The sequence below is a fragment of the Hermetia illucens genome, chromosome 3 (genome assembly GCF_905115235.1).
Source record: "Hermetia illucens chromosome 3, iHerIll2.2.curated.20191125, whole genome shotgun sequence".
Taxonomy (NCBI): domain Eukaryota; kingdom Metazoa; phylum Arthropoda; class Insecta; order Diptera; family Stratiomyidae; genus Hermetia; species Hermetia illucens.
The window spans coordinates 74,243,180-74,258,736 of record NC_051851.1 but is presented as its reverse complement, the minus strand read 5'-3'; the positions used below and the strand labels follow the sequence as shown (position 1 = coordinate 74,258,736).

Below are 15,557 nucleotides of genomic sequence, written 5' to 3'. Positions count from 1 at the left end.
GTTCTGCCTTGAGGACCGTCAGCGATAATGCCGCGTTCGTTATTTCAAGAATGATGCTGATTGACATATTGACAGACAAAATGATGAACATATACCTATAACTTTCAAACAACATAATCAACCAACTATCAGTATTTAACTACGTTTCGTTGTGGTGTTGATATTTTTCTTTTTTTTCACTTCGACTCGTCCTTAATAAAGTCAAGGTAAAGGAATGTCCTTCTGAAAAGTTTCCTGCCAGCGCTATTCGGAAGCCTTTGCAAATCTAAGCGACTGCTTGGGAGAAAGGGAACATCCGTCAGCTCCCACAGCTATTTCCGCAATAGTTGTTTGTCCAGATACACTCCGAAATATTTGATTTTTGATTTACAACCTCGTCCATTTTTTCTAGCGAGCCCGTTTTGGACCACCGGAACACCAACACTGTGAAGCACTTATAGTCATACAGTGTGCCCTCATACCGGTCGATACTTATAATGTCTTAGTTGTTAGCAAAAACTTTCTAATCACTCAAAAGCCTTAGTAAGGAATCCGTTAACAGAATTAATAACAACGTAGAGAAAATACCCCAATCGGTAGAAATAGCTGTAGTCGAAGGTTCATTCGGTATTTATTCACTTTCTTAATTTGCGCTGCCAGCTCATTGAGTGGTGTCTCCATAGCTTTCCCTGAAAGCTTCCTTCCAATTTTGTAAAAGAGTTGGTCTATTGCCTCAGACCGCCCTTCACACTTTCAACAACAAAGTTTAGTATTTTAGTGTATACATCTAGAGCTAAAAGGAGTTCTTTGTTAAGCTACTCGCAACAGTCGCCATCCTAACCTGATAAAATAGTGTTAAAATACATGATCATCGACCGTCTGCCATAACCTTGGCTGCAACTGAGACCTTAGTCGCTGCTGGTCGAGTTTCCTTTTCTGCCGATTGGGTTGACTAGTTAGGATTACCGGAAGCCTTTAAGTTTCGTCCTTGGCAGCAGTTGTCGAGAAAGATTCCTTACTCTCGGTCATCGAAGGGTCAGTGTTACCCGAAAAAGCTTGTTTCAACTCGTTAGTTGCCTGTGCAAAACTAATAGAAGATGAGAGCGCGCCCGGTATCCAGAGTTCACTAATTTTATTTGTAATTTAACCCTGTGAGTCAACTCGCAGCACGATAGCCGTTCCATTGGCGCGACAATCCATATTGAATCAGGGCCTTGAAGTGTATTAGAGCACTTCATTCAAGACCATAACGGTGCACTACAGGATTACAGTAACACTGTAGGAGGAAATGTGGTCAGCATGGCGCTCGCCCGAGATTATTTGACTCAGGTGCTCAGTCACAGCTGAGTCGACTGGTATGCGACGTCAAATCACGATACAAATTCTACTGCCACTAGTGAGATTTGAACCGCGACCTTCCGTACGACAGCTTAGTGCTCTAACCACTGAGCCGTTCCTTGGCTTGAAATTTTATTAACACTTACCTTCAGGTTTCCAACCATTCAGCCACTCCTCCCACCTTGCCCAAGATCTCCCTTACCCAGCCTGAGAAAATCAATTTCAAGTTTGGTTTGGGTTTTTAGAACTGTCGGCTCGGAACATTCTTATCGAGAATTCTGCGACGGTCGTAGGCTATATAACATCCCCCATCCCAGTGGCTAGGGCAGCTGATGCATTCAACTTATTTTCGAAAATTATCGTGTTGAGATAAAACAAGTCGGGAAACCGGAAGCTGGACGCTTCAGGTACGAAAGGTTTTGTGTATTTCTTAGTACGTAGCACGTAATATATCCATATATTATGTGAGAGTATCCAATTTCGGGTGATATTGACATTCACAGTCTTCAATTTTCAAAGAAACAACAAATTTGAGGTGTTATAACTTTGTTAGTAATAGTGCGATTTCCACCAAACTTGGTAAGATCATGCTCTATTATAACCTATATCACTGCAAAATTTCATGGTACTAGGATGAACTTAAGGGGGGTTTTTAACCAATTACAAAAAATTGTAGTAATATACTATTATTAACTTTATTTAAACAGATATCGGCATGGAAGGTATTTCGGAGCCCAGGCACCATATAGTGTCAGCCTCCTGATTTTTTCAGATTTTTCGGTTAGGTAGTTTCTGAGAATGGCCCCCTTAAAGAAGTGATCACTTTCAACCCCCCGCGCTCCCCACCCTTTCAACGAATGTCAAAACTAAGATCAGCTTTGAAAAGTACTAATCGAGACCTTTAATTTGATACCCCACATGACTATATTTGATGAAAAAAAATTTTACACCCCCCTTTTGCATGTATTAAAAAGGATGTAATTCACTGTATGCGTGAGCGTTCACAGTTTCCACCTTTCTACCAAATTTGGTGTCAATCGCTATAACCGTCTCCGAGAAAAATGCGTGTGACGGACAGACAAACAGACAGACAGACAGACAGACAGACAGACGGACAGACGGACCGACAGACAGACAGACAGACAGTAAACCGATTTTAATAAGGTTTTGTGTTTACACAAAACCTTAAAAATCGTTAAAACTTGTATAGAGGGACTTAAATTGAAATCTATTATACATTTCACGAATTTGAAAATGGAGTACTGAAGATTTTCTCTATTTTACAGTATTTATAAAACAGTGATTCCAATATTAAGCAATAATTCAAGAGTCATAACAATTCAACAGAAAATGTTTGAATTGTAACTATCTTAAAATATATAGAAAGAACTTCCAATCCCTTTCAAAACACATTCCTGAATTCTACGTCAAATATGGTGGTGTAATCCTTCTTTCTCCCCCTGTTCGTATTTACAGAGATTCCATTATTTTCTTTTGAAAATTTAATTTTATTAGGGGTGAAACCATATGAAATGCACACCCGTTAAGCTCTTGTCGGACAAACAGACAGGTTACCGCTACTGCACACAGCCGACAAGTGGGAAAAAATCATCTTAGCCTGGGAAAAACATTTTTCAAGGGAGCACTAGGACTTATGTAGCGTTTTGCTGCATGCACAAGGATCACGGTGTGGTATGGAGCATTCCGTATTTGATGTAGATGTTCATTTTACAACCACCCCGATAGATGGATTATGCATAAAATCATTAATAATTCGTCGTTTTAATGATGAATTGTGCAGCATAGATTTCAGGCTCACTGAATGAGAGACAAACGTAATAAATTATTCAGACACTAAATACCTTAGCGAAAAGGTTAAACAGAAATTAATAGCATTTCAATTTGTTGATGTTACTTTTTGCATAACATTGTTGTTGGAGTGTTGTTCATGTTGCTCGGATGCTTCCTCGCTAAAGATTTGTTTTTTTCGATGGAACTTTATTGGAGCTAGCTTCACCCTTGCTTTAGATTGGAAACTCCGGGCAAATATCCAACGACAGTGGAACATATTTCTCATGATAGATTGTGTTTAGAGTTTGAGTAGGTGCTCCCTATTCCCAATGATATTAATCTAAGCTTTCAGAAAAGGAATCATCTCCTGTTCGAAAGAGGATGGAATTAAGTGATTCCTGACGGTTTTTATGGAAATTTATTCAGGGTTTATAACAGTGAATATTTATTAATACAATGCCACCACCCTAGATTTGTTTGTAATATGAGGGCACTTAAAATGCGAACATGTTCCAGGAACTAACTTAAACATACTTCCAATCATGTAGAGTAAATTTGATCCGTGTTAAAAAAATATCTGATAATAGAGTACCAATCAGGTGGCGACGCGTGAAATTCAATATGCATTGCGGCATACCACCTGATCTCTAAATCCTTCCCCAGCACTCACCTAAATAAAATCGCGAATATAAATTGTGGCTAAATCAAAAATTCGGTTTTTTTAAATTGGTTTAGCGCCCCCTAATAAAACGCTCCATAATCCACTCGGCTTGATTCGACATATTGAAATCCACCGCAGGATTAGCATTTTTTATGAAAGAATAATAATCGGCAAATTGACTGACAATCTGGAAATTGATTTTACAAAAGTCCTCCTGGCAAGGAATACTAATGTCCCTTTCACCTTTACATATCAGAAACATCCAATTCACGAATCCGCGCATACCTGTTGTTCATTTGCTGGCGGATTGCACCCCTCGTATTTAGGGCACAGAGTACCAACCCTCTTTGTTATGAAGTCATATAAAATGAATGGCTAGAGACAGAGTAAATGATTGTTTAATTATGGAAGATCTGAATTGATTATGCGAAAAGGTATTTATGAGAGCGACAAGAACTAAATGCGAGATAGAACAATATGCTGGGTACTCATTAAATTTGAATGGAAATCTTTTTTGTTTCCTCTCTCCCAGTGGACCATTAAGAGGATTTGTGTTTGAGATTTGTTACTATCTAGGGTACAACAGATGCAATAACTTTTCTGCTGTTTGTATCATTCTGCAATTACAAACAGCTTTCATCTTTTGAAATTGTCTGTGAGGCACCAACCTGTTCACGTCCTTTTTGCGCAATGAGTAAATTATGTGGGGTTACCAAGAACTTTTCTCCCACGCACTATGATTATTACAAATAGCGTTTACTATGGGAATGAATCAGAATCCTCGAAGGATCCCCCGTCCTTCGGTTGACTTTCGAGGTCCTAATCGCGACAGGTGTTCTTTTCGGTACAGGAGTCGTTTTGTTAGTAAAAACCATTAGTACCGACGCGTCTTAATCCCTAAGGACACAAAATTTGCAGCACTGGTTTGGTTATGGATGTAGATCGGACACACGGGTATATTCGAAATGAGACTGGGTCACATCGTAGAGGGTCTCTGCTCGTAGACAACAGAAAGGTGGGGTCTGAATATTCGCGGAGAATACTCTTAGCATACTGGTGAAAATTTCCGAAGAGTCTACGATTTTTGTAGGCACGTCCCCTTTTTTGATCCATTCTTAGTTTATCCACGTTTTTTTTCGAGAAATGGCCAAATTTTTAGGCGAGCCTTTAAAATTTGAGAGGTCGACAAGCTGTAAGATCCTGTGTGTAATTTAACTAAACGAAATTGATATAATACAAGAATGGGCAGCGATTGAGTACGTAGGCAATGTCCACTCGAGGTGGTGGAACGAGTTGCTTCTCCAATTAGTGCGGCGCGCCATGTATTAATGAACCATCGTAGTACAATGAATTCACGTGGAATAAAAAAATTTGACTTTCTATAACTTTGTTAATAATAGCTGGAATACCGGTCAAACTTTCCAGAATTGTGCCTTATATTATCGCTTATCGTGATATTTCATACTTTTAGCATAAACTTAAGGGATGTTTTGGGGGAAATTCAGATAGCGTAATTGGATGTATTTTGAAGCCTAGATTTTGAAGTACTAATTGAGCCCTTGATGCAGTACATGACCATATTTTGTGAAAAAAATGTTGCTTCCCTTTCGCGTATATGACGGGCCCTCATTTAAACCCAACACAAAATGGTTGCAGGTGTAGCGGTTCACAGACCACATATATTTTCAACAAATTTCGTGACGATCATTCCAGTCGTATCGAAGTAAATTTCGTATGACAGACAGACAGATATTGAACCGATTTTAGTAATAATTAATGCAAACAAATAATTGAATAATACTTCGTATAAAGATCTTTAGTTTCATAAACAGACTTCACTGTTCGTGGCATGGGTTCGAACAGAAGCTGGACATATTTTCCAATTCTTCTAGCATAAGTGATGTTTACTCAATCGTCGAAAACCATTATGGAGGTGAAACGGTTTTGTCCACCTTCAGACAATTGAACAATAACCAAATGCGTATTTAGACACTTTATATCCCGGATCATTGGCTTTGTACATTTTGAATATTTCACAAATACCTAATTTCTCTGCACTGACATGACATTTTTTTTAAAATATCGATGTACTTATTTGCATCCATAGTCCCCTCCACAATTATCAAATTAGCCCTGTTTTATTGTGCTTTTCCGATTTTTCGGCCACATTGATGCATCGATATTTAAAAAAAAAGTCATGTCAGCACAAAGAAATTGGGTATTTATCAAATATTCAAAATTTATCGAGGATTGGCCTTAGGAATGGTCCTTTTCAAGCAAAACACATTTAACGTCTCCTTGAAGAATTGGAAAGAAAATCCAGCCAAATATATCCAGCGTTAGGCCGAATCCAAGCCATGAAGAGTAAAGGCTCTCTATGAAGCTAAAGAATAAGAGAAATTACCTAGCCATTTTTTGAAGTTTTGATGTCATCTACATTTATTATAATTTTTTAGCTCTGTTCTGATTTCAATTTTGCCTACGAAAGTAGTTTCTTTTGTAATTTGCTCTCATTTTCGTCAATTTTCTTCGCATTGTATTCAACAGGCTGTACGCTACGTCCTTACAAGAAAACAAAATGCATACAACTCCTTTAACCCCTTTCTAAACACTTATATATTTCTTACGGCGGATTCCAGATTTCAATTTTGGTCACTCTATATCTAAAAAATTCCAATGTAGCGATAACATTTGAAATATTTCCACTTCCAACTTTACTAAGCTTTTTTCCTCAGCTTACTCCCAAGAAATAAAATGGAAGAAAAATGCATACGTTATATACAATGTCATCCTGATATTCTGTGAAGTCTGCATGCTGTAAATTTAAGCGAAAGCGACAACTTTCACCTTCTATTACTTTATTAAAAATGCCAGGATTTCCACCAAAGTTTCCAGTATCACGCTTTGATGGCTTACATTACTGTTGAATTTTGTACTGCTAGTATAAATTTAAATAGGTTTCCAGTAAGCTTCCTGCGGAAGACATCCAGAAAGTACGGAGGGACTAAAACAATTTCAGTAAATTGAAAATTTCATTTTTAGTTAGGGCAATTTAATAAATTGTCGGTTGTTTGTCATAGTTTAGCAATATTTTATGTGAAATGTGGGGGGGGGGGGGGGGGGGGGGGTACTTTTTTTCGAACAAATATAGTCATCAATCAATCAAATGAATGGTCTCGGTTAGTACCAGTTTGGATATTTATTGGCAAGGTGGGGAAAACCGTCTAACCGAAAAATCTGAAACAAATCGGGATACCGGAAGCCGCGTGTGTAAAGGTTTTGTGTACATCTTATGTGAGAAACCCTCTATGCACGATTTTCCATTTGTACATAGTAAAGAATATAAAATACTCCGTAATATTTTGCCAAACGCCAAGGTATACATATGTACATACAAATCAACGACTTAGATACTGTTTTCACCCTAAATAAATAGTCACTGTCTATTTCCGCATGACGATGCATGCGTATATACTATAAGTGCGTTTCTAAATAGATCTAACGCATCTTCACGCATTTCCACTTCACCCCGTGCAAAAAAGCAAGCAGATGTATGTTACGTACGTAAATTAAAAACCGGTGGTAACCAGATATTTACATTTCTATTATATTGGTTACTGCCCGCTAGCATATACATGTACTCTTCTCTTCTTAGCCAAATAGACAATAAAATTCTTCTAAATATACGCCGCGAATGTGCTGATCTGTTCCTAGCACAATAGGTAATAAAATTCTTCTAATTATATGCCACGATTCAATTTTTATTTTTTTATGTCATCAGGTTGACGTATTTTCCTCTATATGCTTGCTTATAAGGAAACTTTAATGAATAGGCGAGATGTGTTGTCGACGAGCGTATAGTGCTACTCGCGGTCACGGCTGGAGGCACTTTTTTCTCCGCTGGCTCTCCACTCCTATGGCGAGTTCTAAAACGCGTGGAGAGCGCCGGTGGCGTCATCTAACCGCTCACATTCGCAACATTCGAAATAAATATCGCATGCTGCCAATCCTGCTGCGCCACTTACATATACATGTCTGACACTGAAATGCAAATAACCAAAAAACCAAAAAAACGGAAAACTAAAATGTCCCCATCGACCCCCCCCCCCTCCCCGTCGCTCATATAAGTTCACTTTATATGATGATGACGTCATATAGGTGCCATAAATTTACCTGAAATGCGAAACTTTGACCTTTTATAACTTTGTTAATTACAGTTGGATTTATTGTGAAATTTATTATCACCTATGCTGATGCCAAATTTGGTACTTCTGGGATGAACTTAAGGGGCTTTCCGGTAAATTTGTAAAACATGGTAATATACTATTATTAACTTTTTTTTTGTGCAGATATCGAAATGGGATGCATTTTCAGGTCTAGATTTCATATAGTTGCATCACTGTGTGGTTATGAAAAGTAGACCTGTTTCACTTTTTGTGGCCCACATTTTGTGCCCAAACTCGCCTATGTTTCATCCAATATCAGAAATAAAATCAGCTTCAAAAGTACTAATTGAGCCCCATTTGATACTCCACATGACCATGAGCCACATATTCAATCAAAATTATGCCTTTATTGTCCCAAAACGCGAATGCCATAATTTCTTCGACTGAAGTTGTGGTTTCGAAAGTTTTGAGCGGAAGGTGTCATGCCACTGTTGATGTTGACTTTTGATATGAAGTGTATAGCGGGTAACCCAAGTTTCATCTCCAGTAACAATGGAGTGGAAAAAATCAGATATCTGAAATGCCTTTAATTTTCCCAACTGGGGTTGAATTGGAATGCATTTTTGCAAAATTGGGTGTTTCTGGCTACATGGCTCGGTTAATCGAGAGTTACGCTTCTGAGAGGTGTTTCTTGTGCGAAACAAGTTCGAAAGAGTACATAAGCAGGTGTTCCTCAAGGAGTGAAACGTTGGTTGGTTTGCAGACTATCTAGTAGTTGTATATGGAGTATATGGAGGTGAAACGATTCACGGCATAATATATGGTTAGGCAACGTTAAACTTAACCTAGCAAACGTCCGCATTACCAACAGCAAGAAAAGCAATATTGTTGACTGGGCTGGTGATTAAGACGTAACCTGATCATCGATGCCATTGAGTTTCGAGGGACACTTGGACTATGCGCGAGAGAAGACAACAAATGATGATTCATCACTAGGAAGGATGGTGCCGGTTTCTTACTTTACCTATCTCTCCAGGAGCATTAGACAATATTATGAAGGAGGGAACCGAGCTCGGTATACCTGCCCATCGCATTTAGACTATGCAGGGCGTGAAAATGATCCCTTAGATTTTCTAACGTCTGAGGCGCGCTATGTCTACAACGGAAGGAGGGTGAATCCTTCTAAAGAGCCACTAGAAAGGAGATGTATAGAAGATAACACCAAAAGTGAGATGATTCGGAAAAGAACCGCTGGGCCCGTATGCTAGTCCCGTGGTTTGAAAAATAAGCGGATCAAAAACACAGAGAGTTGAGTTATTTCCTGACACAGTTCCTTACGGGGAACAATGGATATAGGAAATATTTGCATCGCTCCGGATTAGACGATTATTTCAAATGCGCCGTATCAGTCGAGGATTCGAAGCACACTATGTTCCACTGTCCTAACTGTATAACCTTACAGACCAGATGCTGAGTACAGAGGTGAATTGAATTGAATTGAGTCAAATAACAAGTCGGGGAACCGAAAGCTAGTCGTTTCAGGTATGGAAGGTTTTGTGTATTTCTCATGTAAAAATTTTTGAGTGGACATTTGTCCCATTAGAACCTAGCACGTAATATATACTCACTTTTGGGTGATACTAACATTCAAATCTTGCACAGAAGCGACAACTTTGACATATTATAAATTTGTTAGTAATAGTGCGATTTCCATCAAACTTGGCAAGATCATAGCCTACATTACTGTAAAATTTTGTGGTGCTTGGATGAACTTAAGGGAGGTTTCGCAGACAATTATTAAAAAGTATTATAATATACTATTATTAACTTTATTTGAAGAGATTCGGTATGGAGGGTATTTGGAGCTTAGTCATCACATAGTAGCAGCCTCCTGATTTTTCGGTTGGATAGTTTCTGAAAATGGGTCCGTGAAAGAAATGATCACTTTCACACACTCTCCACTTTTCCAACAGATGTCGAAACTAAGACCGGCATCGGAAAATACTAATCGATACCTTTCATGTGATATCCCACATGACTATATTTGCACCCACCCACACCCACCTGTTGCATATATGGAGACCCCCTCCGCTTAAGTTTGACCACTGTATGCGTGAGCATTCACAGTTCCAACCTTTCCACCAATGTCAATCGCTGCAACGGTTTCCGAGAAAAATGCATGTGACAGACAGACAGAGGGACAAGCAGACAGTAAATCGATTTGAATAAGGTTTTGTTTTACCCAAAACCTTAAAAACCGCCCAGTCACGATCTAAAAAACTCCAAGAACAGCAACAAGCCGGTAATAAAGTACTATTTCACAGTGGTCCCGCGAGGGGAACTGATGGAAAAGTAGTTGTGGTTTTAGTAACTGCGAATCCTACACACTGCTACACCCTGGCACCGAAGCGTCTTTATAAGATCCCTAATTCTATCCATAAAACATTGCACTCCAAATTCAGAACTTAAATAAAGTTGGGGTAGTACATGATTTTACCAGATCAGAATATAATATGATAGTGTTTTAAAATTGTCATTGTGGGGTATTAATTTTGGCCCAATCAGAACTAGAAACCAATGTTCGTGCAGAAAGCTAGAATCAACAGTTTAACAAGCCTGTAAAAAGCCTAGAGGTTGAAAAACCCACTGGAAAATCTGTATTCCATCAAAATAGGATAACTTTGAAGGCCACAAAACATATTGCACATTTTGCTAAATATACGGAAATTGTCCATTTTATTTATTTATTTATTTATTTATTTTTGGCATAATATAGCGTTCACTATTGTTGCGCCTAGATTTGTCTTCCCCGCCTACTCTCTGAAATGCCTACAAGTTTTCGACCATCTATTCAAATAATTTCGAAATATTTCTATAAACTGACAAACAGCATATGAAAGGAGGATTTGAATTACTACTGGAGCAATATAAATGTATATAATTATAGGAGAATTATAAACCATTTTTAACCCAATTTGAGATGAATAATAAATGAACAGATGAAATTACTGTACATAATAGTTGAAAGCAGTCACACTCAACCAAATATAAAAATTTCATTAAAATCACAATTCTACTTTGCAGGAAGCAGCTGTCTACACTCGAATCGAGACTATTCCGGAGCGTCCACATCCCTCCATGTGAGTCAATCCTATCATCATCGTGTGCAATATCCTGACTCGACGACCAACCACCACCCACATCACATTGCAGCGTCTTCGCCCACGAGTTCGTCGCCGCAGCCCCCGGCATATTCCTACCCGCCCTGCTATTCGTTTCGTTCCTTAGACTCTTCCATAGTAAGTTCCACGGAACAGGAGATAAACTTAAGCAATTTCTATTCGAATTCTAATGCAGTATCAACGAATACTATCAATCAACGTAGAGGATCGTTACAATTATGGCAGTTTCTAGTTGCGCTTTTAGATGAACCATCTGCGAGGTAATACCTGTTTCTTTAACAAAAGTATCTTTCAAACCAATGAATGCACGCATTATCGTAGAGGATAACCATAAATTGCATCTTTCAGCTCGGGGTGCATAGCGTGGACGGGACGTGGAATGGAGTTCAAACTCATCGAACCTGAGGAGGTAGCCCGAAGATGGGGCCTACAGAAAAACCGTCCCGCCATGAATTACGACAAGCTATCGCGCAGCCTGAGGTACTACTATGAGAAGGGAATAATGCAAAAAGTTGCCGGAGAACGATATGTTTACAAATTTGTTTGTGATCCTGACGCGCTTTTTAACATGGCCTACGGCCACTCCAACTTGCATGATAATCAAAATCAAAGTGGTTCAGGATCTAAAGTTAACAATTTTGGAATCACAGACTTAGAAAATACCCAGAACCTAATTGATAATGTTACTACTGCAGGAAAAGTGAATCCTAATGCGTCCTACTATAATCCAACGTTCGAGAATAATAATTTAAAGTAAATTTATATTTTCCCAATTTTTCAGTTGCGAATATAACTAAAATTGAATAAATTCTGTGATTTACGTTCATTGAATAAGGTCCGCAGTTTTGATTTTAGGAGATATAAGTCCTTTTTTAATTTTTATTTTTTTAAATACCAGATGGAAATCTCTAAAAGGCTAACCGCAGAAAATTTTGCTTGGAATAGTTATATCCTAGCATTGTCATCATCCGGTCTAGGCCTGGCCTTAATGAGGAACTCCAGACATCCCGGTTTTGCGCCGAGCTCCACCAATTCGATATCCCTAGGAGCTGTCTGGCGTCCCGGCCTACGCCATTGCTCCATCTCAGGCAGGCTCTGCCTCGTCTTCTTTTTCTAACATAGACATTGCCCTTATAGACTTTCCGGGTGGGATCATCCTCATCTATACGGATTAAGTGACCCGCCCACCGTAACCTATTGAGCCGGATTTTATCCACAACCTGACGGTCATGGTATCGCTCATAGACTTCGTCGTTATGTAGGCTACGGAATCGTCCATCCTCATGTAGGGGGCCAAACATCTTTCGGAGGATTTTTCTCTCGAATGCGGCCAAGAGTTCGTAATTCTTCTTACTAAGAACCCAAGTCTCTGAGAAATACGTGAGGACTGGCAAGATCATAGTCTTGTACAGTAAGAGCTTTGACCCTATGGTGAGACGTTTCGAGCGGAACAGTTTTTGTAAGCTGAAATAGGCTCTCTCTCTCATCACCGTAGCTGTTATCGGTTGTGATTTTCGACCCTAAATAGGAAAAATTATCAACGGTCTCAAAGTTATATTCTCCTATCTTTATTCTTCCCGTTTGACCAGTGCGGTTTGATGTTGTGGGTTGGTTGGTTTTCGGTGCCACCATATATTTTGTCTTGCTTTCATTGATGTGCAACCCAAGATCTCGCCCCGATTGCCGCCTGCTCTATCTGGATGAAGGCAGTTTGTACGTCTCGGATGGTTCTTCCCATGATGTCGATATCGTCAGTAGAGGCCAGTAGTTGGGTGGCCTTAAAGAGGATCGTACCTCTTGCATTTACGTCAGCATCACGGATCACTTTTTCGAGGGCCAGGTTAAAGAGGACGCATGATAGGGCATTCCCTTATCTTGGACCGTTATTGATGTCGAATGGTCTCGAGAGTGATCCTACTGCTTTTATCTGGCCTCGTATATTGGTCAGCGTCAGTCTAGTCAATCTTATTAATTTCGTCGGGATACCGAATTCTCTCATGCCGTGTACATTTTTACCCTGGCGATTGTACCATAGGCGGCTTTAAAGTTGATAAATCGATGGTGCAACTGTTGTCCATATTCCAATAGTTTTTCCATCGCTTGCCGCAGAGAGAAAATCTGATCTGTTGCTGATTTGCCTGGAGTGAAGCCTCTTTGGTATGGGGCAATGATCTTCTGGTCGTATGGGGCTATCCGACCAAGCAAGATAACGAAGAATATCTTATAGATGGTACTCAGCAACGTGATACCTGCACTGTGTGATATCTCCCTTTTTATGTATGAGACGGATAATGCCTCGTTGCCAATCGTCAGGCATTGAGCACAAGTTGATGAATCACTTGGTGTAACTGGTCGCTTCCACATTTAACCAATTCGGCTGTAATTCAATCGGCTCCTGGCGACTTATGATTTTTAAGCCGATGAATTGCACGAACTGTTTCTCTTATACTTGGTGGTGGCAGTATTTGTCCGTCGTCTTCAGTTGGCGGGACCTCCAACTCCCGATGTTCTGGTTGTTCAGTAGCTCATCAAAGTACTCAACCCATCGCTCCAATATGCCCATTCTGTCGGAAATTAGATTTCCCTCTTTGTCTCGGCAGGATGAGCATCGAGGTGTATAAGGCTTCATCCTGCTGATTTGTTGGTAAAACTTCCGCGCCTGGTGCGGTTGCTCCCTGTACTTTTCCAGTTCACAGAACTGTTGGTTCTGCCAGGATTCTTTTTTCCGTGTGTGGAGTCGCTTCTCCGCCCGAAGGAGTTCGTGATAAGTCTCTGCGCGTGCCCGCGTTCTATGAGAATGCAACATTACTCGGTATGCCGCATTCTTCCGTTCCGTTGCTAGCTTACATTCATCGTCAAATCAGCCGTTCCGACTCCTTTTGCGGCTGGGGCCAGGTATGTTTGTGGCCGTATCAATGATAACGTTCCTCAGATGGTTGTGAAGATCATTTGTTGATGCTCCATCTCTAGGTCCTCTGTTAACTGCGGTTATTGCGACATCCATTTCCCTCTTATAGGTGTCGCGGAGGGCTGACCTAATTGTCAGAGGAGATTCTGGGTGGTGTTCTTATTCAATTTCGGAGCACCATGCCAACGAAATAGTGATTCGAGTCTATATTGGCCCCCCTATATGTTCTGACATTCATCAAGGCTGAGAGGTGGCGGCGTTCGATCAACACGTGGTAAATTTGGTTGAAAGTGGTCCCATCTGAAGAGGCCCATGTATGTTTGTGGACCGCTTTCCGCGCAAACCAGGTACTTCCAACAACCATTTCGTGTGACCCTGCTAATTGAATAATCCGCAGTCCGTTATCATTTGGATTTTGGTGTAAGCTATGGGAGCCAACGTATCGCCTGAATACGGGCTCCGTACCTACTTGACTGTTGAAATCTCCAAGTTTAATTTTGATATCATATCTGGGACAGCCATCGAGGGTTCTTTCTACTGTCTCGTAGAAGGTATCCTTCTCCAACTCTGCAGTCTCCCCTGTAGGGGCGTGAACGTTAATGAGGCTTATATTTCTAAACTTACCTTGCAAGCGCAGAGTGCATAGCCTTTCGCTTATATTTTCAAAGCCGATAACAGCAGATTTCATTTTTTGGCTGACTAAGAAACCTACTCCGAGCAAATGGTTTACTGGATGGCCGCTATATTTTATGGTGTAGCGGTTATTTTCCAGGAAACCGGTCCCTGTCCAACGAATCTCCTGTAACGCTGTTACATCAGCCCTATATTGCGACAGGGTATCGGTTAGCTGCTCAACAGCTTCATCTCTGTACAGGGAGCACCCGTTCCATGAGAAACTGCGCAAATCGTTATTCCCTTGCCATTGCCGGATTCGTCGCTGTGTAATCCGTCCAGTCCGAGGCTCCTGTTGTGGCTTCGTAACAAGTTGTTTTCCGTGTAAGGTTGTCAGCCCTACCCAACCCCTAACCTGGAGGACCAGTTGGTACAATTTGTCCCGTTTTTAGGCGCGGGTGGCTCGCCTTCATCCTTCTCCGTCTGCAGCTTTTCGTTAAGAAAGAGCTCCCAGCGGTTACCATGAGGAGGTGGAGATAAAGCTTGGTAGTAGAGCTGTTGATGTTTGTTCAGCAGGCGTTTCCCTGGTTTTATGCTCCATCGTGGGTACCAATCCACGTTTCACCCTATACTACTCTTTGACCACCACCCCAGCAGCAATACAAGAACTCATTATTACCTCATCCAGCACCTATGCATGCATAAGGTAGTTTCACATTTAGTGGAGTGTGACTCTCTGGTTAGTCCTATCACTACAGTCACAGTACTTTGTCCTAGGCATACACGTCTGCAAACACTTTTTGATACTGAGCTTCCTTCTTCTTTACTCTAAAGAGTCGGTCATAGACATAAGACATCACTAACTCGGAGACCTTTTCCGAGAGATTTCTAAGCAATTTTAATAATAAGTGCTGGTGCCA

General features: G+C 40.4%; 1 protein-coding gene across 1 annotated transcript in view; it reads left to right on the top strand.

Moving 5' to 3' along the window:
- LOC119652047 (ETV5-related protein Ets96B) overlaps window positions 1-11,874 on the top strand; it is a 51,996-nt gene extending 40,122 nt beyond the window's left edge. Inside the window, exons 6-7 of the mRNA XM_038055982.1 lie at window positions 11,020-11,377; window positions 11,466-11,874. Coding sequence (XP_037911910.1) covers window positions 11,020-11,377; window positions 11,466-11,874 — 767 coding nt within the window. The remainder of the gene's footprint in view (window positions 1-11,019; window positions 11,378-11,465) is intronic.
- The last annotated feature ends 3,683 nt before the right edge of the window (window positions 11,875-15,557 follow it).